Source organism: Macrobrachium nipponense, chromosome 26, assembly GCF_015104395.2.
Source record: "Macrobrachium nipponense isolate FS-2020 chromosome 26, ASM1510439v2, whole genome shotgun sequence".
In the NCBI taxonomy this organism is placed as follows: Eukaryota; Metazoa; Arthropoda; class Malacostraca; order Decapoda; family Palaemonidae; genus Macrobrachium; species Macrobrachium nipponense.
In genome coordinates this window covers 2,741,408-2,749,852 of record NC_087215.1, presented here as the reverse complement: position 1 = coordinate 2,749,852, position 8,445 = coordinate 2,741,408, and the positions used below count along the sequence as shown (strand labels likewise).

Genomic DNA, 8,445 nt, shown 5'->3' with positions numbered 1-8,445 from the left:
AATGCAGTTTTTAAAAGCTCTAGAAACAAGATAGGCCTAATAGGCCCACTACAGGCTTCAGAAGAGACCAATGAAATGGTTGTAAGTATTTTGCTTTTTGTTAATTAAATTCGAAATCATTTCTCCTGGAAAATTATCTGCCATTAAAATGGCATGAATTACAATCGAGGTAATAATTACAAATTAAGATTATGAAATGGTTCTAAATATTTTGATTTTTTTATTTAAATTCGAAATTTATTTCTCCTGGAAAATTATCTGCCATTAAAATGGCATGAATTACATCGAGGTAATAATTACAAATAAAAATTATGAAATAGTCAGAAGTATTTTGCTTTTTTTAATTTTTATTAAAATTCGAAATTCATTTTTCGTGGAAAACTATCTGCCATTAAAATTACATGAATTACAGTCGAGGTAATAATTACAAATTAAAATTATGAAATGGTTGTAAGTATTTTGCTTTTTTATTTTTATTAAAATTGGAAATTTATTTCTGGAAAATTATCTGCCATTAAAATGGTATTAATTACAATCCTGGAAATTACGAATTAAAATTCATGAAAGATCCAACAATTTAAGTAGCGTAAAATAGTCATTTACACTATAGGTCTATGCGTCATGTCGGAGGGAGTCACTGAACTGAATATTTTTTTTAAAAATTTAAAATACAGTAATTTACACCATAGGCCTACGTTATATGGAAGATAATCGCTGAATAGAACAATGTAAAATATAGTAATTTACAACCTAGGCCTACGTTATATGAAAGCTAATCGCTGAATATTTTAAACTAAAATATAGTAATTTACACTATAGGCCTACGTCATATGAAATATAATCGCAGAATATTTTAAATAATGTAAAACTAAGTAATTTACACCATAGGCCTAATTAAATCACATCAAAGTATCCACTTGAAAATTAAAACAAAATCTTTTTATTAGGTCAAAATAATATATACAAAATTCATCTTCCTAGGCCTATTAGAAATTTAAAAAATCTTTTTATTAGGTCAAAATAATATTTATATACAAAATTCATCTTCCTAGGCCTATTATAAATTAAAAGTAACGAAAAATACAACAATAAACAGTATAGGCCTATGTCATATCAAAGGTAATCAATGAATATTAAAAAAAAAAAAAAAAAAAAGCTACGGTTTTCTGGTCAAAATAGAATCTATAGTTGGTTTCATTTCATCTGTCCACACACCGTGTGGGGGGTGGGGGGACGGCTAGTGCCGTCAGTGCACCTCATGCGGTGCACTGTAGGCATTAATTTAAAGTTCTTTACAGCGCGCCTTCCTTATAAGCCCCTAGCTGCAACCCATTTCGTTTCATTTTACTGTACCTCCGTTCATATTCTCTTACTTCCGTCTTATTTTCCTCAACCTTACCCTAACGATTGATTCAATTTCCGCGTCAGCTCAGAATGACCTCATCGGTCCCAGCGCTTGGTATTTGGGCTAAATTCTAAGATTAATGCAATCCGTGCCAAAACGTCCCTTCAGGAATATACATCTGAATGATTCTATTATACAAATAACCTTCCCATTGTCTTGTTTAGATCATAAACACTTGCATATATATACTCTCTATATATATAATATATATATATATATTATATATATTATATTATCCTTGTAACAACTGTTGTCACGGTGCTATAAGTAGATTCACATCAACCGTGCATCTGATGTCTAGGCCAGTCCCTTACGACTCTCCTCCTGATTGGCTGTTGATAAGCCAATCACAGGGCTGGAAACTCTCAGTCTCTGAGAGAGTTCACATAGGCGGATGCATGTTCCACCTCTCCTGAGGGATACTCGCGCATGTGATGTCCCTCAGGAGAGGTGGGGTGGAGCACGTCCTGCCTATGTGAACTCTCGAGAGAGACTGAGGAGATTTTTCCAAATTTCAGCCCTGCAATTGGCTCATCAACAGCCAATCAGGAGCGTCGTAATGGACTGGCCTAGATGTCAAATGCACGGTTGATGTGAATCTACTATACTCCCATTTGTCATATTGCGTAGCTAACAAATTATACCAATAAATTGGTATCTATACTCTGTTTTTTTTTCACTGTCCACCCGCCTGTGGTGTTTTTGTATGGTGGCAACACTGCGTCCCTGGCTTTAGATAGTCACATTCAGCTACATTCAACGATTTTATTCTAATATCCTAATTTCGAATATTAAAACGGTGTAATTCGCATACAGTAAATTATTTAAACACTTTTCAGTTGCAATGTACACCCAGATATCCTTTTATTTACCTAAAAACTTACACATAGCGTAACTATCTAAAGCCATGGACGCAGTGTTGCCATACAAAAAAAACACCACAGGCAGATGGACAGATGAAAAAAAACAGCGTATAGTCACAAGGAGCCTTCCGGCATCTTTAGTATACTTGCATCTTGGAGGAGTAGGTGACGCCCACATAGCCAGACGAAGTAGCACCCCATACTACTTCGTCGTAGGTGTCGTTGATAAGTTTATATTAGAAATAAGCTAGAAATATGGGTGGGGAATTCCTCCAGTCATGATATGGCTCTCTCTCTCTCTCTCTCTCTCTCTCTCTCTCTCTCCAGTGGCCATTTTGCTTGGTGAGACATTCCCGTGCACAGTCTGATTAATAAACAGATATCATGCGTTTAACATACGTCTAGAATTTGAGAAGTATCTAGAAGTGTTCATGAACTGTCGGTGATAAGATTAGTGTGAAAATAGCAGGATAAAGCGTCTACTAAGTTAGTTTATCAAGTGAAATACTGTAAATCAGATTAAGTTCCAACTGTGGTAAGAAATGGCGAAATTTTATCGTGTTTAGCAGATTCACAATACGATGAGGTAGCAGGAAGGGAGCCGGCATTTCTCATCTATGAGATCAACAACAGCCCTAACCAAAAAGATACAAAAGCATTCATAGAGATATTAGGAGGATATGATCCTTCAAACTGGAACAAATCAACAGAAAAAATCTTGAAAATAATTGAAGAAGTTCCAAATAAAATCCAAGTGGTCAAGAGACTCACAAAGAAAATATACATAAATCAACATATTCCGACAAAGAAAATGAATAAGGTGAACATTGTGAATATCGTAATTGATGCAATAGGAAAAAGAATGTCAAAAGCATGCAAACTGTTTAAGGTGTGGTATAGCATAGTTAATCCACAAAACCTGATCAGAAAATGTTCTGCATGCAACATTCCGACGCATCCTCAATGTGCTGAAGTAATGCAAGATATGAGAAAAGATACCAGAATATTTTGCTCAACATGTCTATCATGGATAGACAATGTTATTAAATCAAGACTGAATGTACAAATAGTTGAGGATGAAGAAGAAGAGGAAAGAAGGAAGAAGAAGAAGGAAAAGAAAATGGCGAGAAGTAAACAAAAAAACTGAAATGACAGAAAAAAAAATAAGGAAAACAAAGAAGATAAAAGTATGGAGCAGCAGATACTCATTGATACTACCTATGAGGCAATCAAGCAGCATACACGAAGAATAAATTACGACATGACAACACAAAGAAAATCCCGAAGAGGCTCTAACCCAGAGCTGAACAATGATGGGAAAGAGGAAAAAATAGACAAAAAAAACAAAGTCTGCAACCTTTTGAAAAGAGGCAATTGCAGATTCGGAGAAAGATGTTACTACAAACATCCTAAGGTATGTCACAACTATGAAATATATGGTAAATGTGCATACCTAGACGGCTATGAGGATGATTGCAGAGATCTACATCCAAAAATATGCAAAAACCTAAAAGAAGGAAAAGGATGTAAGTTTGACAAAAAATGTAAATATATGCACCCTGTAGCCATGAATCAAAATCAAATAAATAATCAATCAAATAATAAAATCCAAAATAAGAAAGAAACAAATAAAGAGAGGAACAAAGAATATCATGTGAAAGAAAAAACCAAGCCATCACCGCGATATGGTGGGTCACCAAAATATTTCCAACCATCAGCTCCAAGATACAACTCAAGAGATAAGAACTGTATTTATGATGCAAGAGGATATTGCAGATACGGAGAAAATTGCAGATTCAGACAAAATGAATAATTATGATGAAGGAAGATCAAATATTATGGAAAAGTTGGATTTTTTTAAATGTCAGAATTTCTGGAAATGAAGAAAAGAACAACATACCAGAACAGGAAAGAGACATGGGAAAATCCTTATTATTACCCATATTAAATGAAGGAGAAAACATGCAAACCATCATAGTGATGAATGCGCAGGGTCTAGTTACGAGTAACTCAAAAAGAAAAATAGAGTACTTAGAAGAACTAACCCAAATTGAAAAGAAAATAGATATAATGAATATTAAGTGAAACCTGGTACTCCCAAGAGACTGGGAATGACGATCAAATAAAAGGGTTCCAAACTTATAGATCAGATAGAAAAAATAATAATGAATATTAAGTGAAACCGGTGTATTCCCAAGAAGACTGGGAATGACGATCAAATAGAAAGGGTTTGTCCAAACCTTTAGATCAAGATGAGAAAAAATAAGAATCAAGGGGGAACCGCAATATATGGGAAAGACAAAATACAAGGAAAAATATATGAGAAATATAGTAACTCAGAATGTGAACTAATAGTGGTAGAATTTGAATCTGAAAAATTAATGAACATAGTAATATATAGACCCCCTAATACTAAAGAGTTTGACATAATGATAGAAAAATTGGATGATATATGTAGAAATCACAAGGACTGGACTATTCTCCTATCTGGAGACTTTAACTTTCATTTCGTAGACTGGAAAGAACAAATAGGAGATTGTGGTTGTATTTATACATATAAAAAAGAGAGTAATAGTAGTGCAGAAGATAAGAGGCAATTCGAAAAGCTATTAGATATGCTACTAGAATATAACATTCAACAAATAAATCACCTGCCAACAAGAAAGGAAAATACTTTAGACCTAGTATTTGTGAACGAGGTAAATTATGTTAAATAAATAATAGTTTATAATGCGAGTATTTCAGACCATAATGTCATAGAATTAACAGTCCATTCCAAAGCAAGTGAAAACAGAGATAAGCAAGAAATGAAAAAGTGGGAAGGATATGGAAAATACAACTTCTACAGTAAAAATATAAAATTGTCAGAAATAAATGAAGAATTAAATAAAGATTGGGATAACATTTTCGTAAGTGATGACATAAGGGTAAATACGGAGATACTATATAAAATATTAGAGAAAATAGTGGATAAATATATACCGAAGAAGAAAAGTAAACATCAGTCATGCATACCAAGAGACAGGAGGATCTTATTCCAGAAAATCAGAAAGTGGAAAAAAGGTCTTGCAAAAGAAAAAAATGCATTGAAAGTTATAGAACTAAAAAGTAAGTTAGAAAATGCAGAACAAAAGATTATACAATCAAAAGAAAATGAAAACGGGACTTGGAAGAAAAAACCCTAGTAAATATCAAGCAAAACCCCAAACTATTATACTCGTACGCGAAAAAGATGAATAAAAGAAGAATAGAAATAGGCCCTCTAAGAATTGAAGGGAGTTTAACGAATGAAAAAAAGGAAATATGCAATATATTGGCAGAACGATATAGGAGAGAATTCACCCCTAGAATTGATAATGAAGTAATGATATAGAAGTAAGGGATGAAAATGGTGAATATTTAGCTGACATAGATATTAATGAAGCTGATATTGTACAGGCTATTAATAAAATTAAAAATGGAGCTGCTGCAGGGCCTGACGGTGTCCCTGCTATTTTGTTAAAGAAAGTAGTCCATTCTATCACGAAGCCACTTGCAATATTATTAAGACAAAGTGTAGATACAGGCAAGATTTATGATGAGACCAAATTAGCATTTATATTACCCCTACTTTCAAAAGTGGATCAAGACTAGAGGCAAGTAATTATAGGCCTGTGATTCTAACATCACATATTATGAAAGTGTATGAAAGGGTAATGAAGAAAAATATGAAACATTTAATAAAAAATAATTTGTTTAATATAGGACAACATGGTTTCGTACCCGGAAAAAGTACACAAACCCAACTGTTAGTCCACCGTGAGAACATATACAAAAATATAAAAAGCAGAAATGAAACAGATGTGGTTTATCTAGACTTTGCAAAAGCTTTTGACAAGGTAGACCATAATATATTAGCGAAGAAAATTAGAGAACACAATATCATGGATAAAGTAGGAAGATGGTTAAAAGAATTTTTACACAACAGAAAACAGATAGTTATTCCAAACGATGAGAAATCGGATGAAGCTAAAGTAATATCCGGTGTGCCACAAGGTACGGTGTTAGCTGCATTACTGTTTGTTATTATGATTGCAGACATAGACAGTAATGTTAAGGACTCGGTAGTGAATAGTTTCGCCAATGACACAAGAATAAGTAGAGAAATTACTTGTGATGAAGATAGGAACGGGCTACAAAGAGACCTTAACAAAGTATATGATTGGGCAGAGGTAAATATGATGGTATTTAACTCTGATAAATTTGAATCAATAAATTATGGAGACAGAGAAGGAAAGCTATATGCAAATAAGGGACCTAATAATGAGACAATCACAAATAAGGAAGCAGTTAAAGACCTTGGTGTGATGATGAATAGGAACATGTTATGCAATGATCAAATAGCAATTCTATTGGCAAAATGTAAAGCAAAAATGGGAATGTTGTTACAGCACTTCAAAACAAGAAAAGCTGAACACATGATTATGCTGTATAAAACATATGTTTGTAGTCCACTTGAATATTGCAATATGATATGGTACCCATACTATCAAAAGGATATTGCACAAACAGAGAGTGTACAAAGATCCTTTACAGCTAGAATAGAAGAAGTTAAGGACCTTGACTACTGGGAAAGACTACAATCCTTAAAATTATATAGTCTAGAAAGGAGAAGAGAACGCTACATGATAATTCAGGCATGGAAACAGATAGAAGGAATAGCCGAAAACATCATAGAGCTAAAAAATATCCGAAAGAGCAAAGCAGAGGTAGATTAATTTAGTGCCCAAAACTATACCAGGAAAAATAAGGAAAGCACACAGGACATTAATCCACTACGCACCAGCATCGATAATGCAGCGTCTATTCAATGCGTTGCCAGCTCATCTGAGGAATATATCAGGAGTGAGCGTAGATGTGTTTAAGAAAAAGCTCGACAAATATCTAAGCTGCATCCCAGACCATCCAAGATTGGAAGATGCAAATATACCGAAGATGTACTAGCAACTCTCTGGTAGACATTAGAGGTGCCTCACACTGAGGGACCTGGGGCAACCCGAACAAGATGTAAGGTCTGTAAGGTAATGTCTCTCTCTCTCTCTCTCTCTCTCTCTCTCTCTCTCTCTCTCTCTCTCTCTCAACTAAAAAGAAAAATTATTTAATATAAATACGTAGTATTTATAAATGAAAAAATTATTATATAAATGTATATTTATATACATGTTATAAAATAGTTCATCAAATAGCTTTCTCTCTCTATCAATCTCTCTCTCCTCTCTTCTCTCTCAATGCGTTCTAAATCTCTATCTCTTCTCTCTCTATCTCTCTCTCTCTCTCTCTCACAAAAAAGAAAAATTTTATATAAATACATGATTTATAAAAGAAAAAAATTATTATATAAATAATATCTATATACATCTAAATAGTTTGTAATCTCTCTCTCTCGCTCTCTCTCTCTCTCTCTCTCTCTCAAAAAATCTCTCTCTCTCTCCCTTATGCTATTAGTATTCATGAGAGATGGAAATCTTAATTGGGTCGGGACCCTGTAATTAAGAACTCAAAAAAGGAAGGAATTATATGACTGTTTGTTTAATAGATTCGATCTTCATTCAAGGAAGTTTTTTTTTGGGAGGGCAGAAGAGAAGAAGTTTTCAGCCTTTCTAAGACGAGTGGAAAATTTAAGTTTTCAGAGGCGATGAAGTTTCTTATAGGCGTTAATGTTCTTTTAATTGGAAATTTTCATATATATATATATATATATATATATATATATATATATATATATATATAGTTTGAAATTTCAAAATTGTGAGATTTTAAGTGATCTCTAACGAGTTTATATGTTTATAGAAAATGAAGTTTGGATGAAAATGAAATTGGGTGAAAATGAAGCTTGGATGAAAATGAAGTTTGGATGAAAATGAAATTTGGTGAAAATGAAGTTTGAGTGAAGATGAAGTTTGGGTTAAAGTGAAGTTTGGATGAAATTGAAGTTTGGGTAAAAATGAAGTTTTGGTCAAAATGAAGTTGGGTGTATGAAAGAAAAATTTGGGGAAATGAAGTTTCGGATGAAATGAAATTTGGGTGAAATGAAATTTGGGAGTGAGTTTGAGTGAACATGAAGTTTGGGTGAATTTGAAGTTTCGGATGAAATGAAATTTGGGTGAAAATGAAGTGAGATGAACATGAAAGTTTGGT

General features: G+C 33.4%; 1 protein-coding gene across 1 annotated transcript in view; it reads left to right on the top strand.

The window, feature by feature from the left end:
• Positions 1-8,165, top strand: part of LOC135199928 (keratin, type II cytoskeletal 1-like) — a 23,066-nt gene extending 14,901 nt beyond the window's left edge. Inside the window, exon 5 of the mRNA XM_064228048.1 lies at positions 8,098-8,165. Coding sequence (XP_064084118.1) covers positions 8,098-8,165 — 68 coding nt within the window. The remainder of the gene's footprint in view (positions 1-8,097) is intronic.
• Positions 8,166-8,445: the final 280 nt, after the last annotated feature.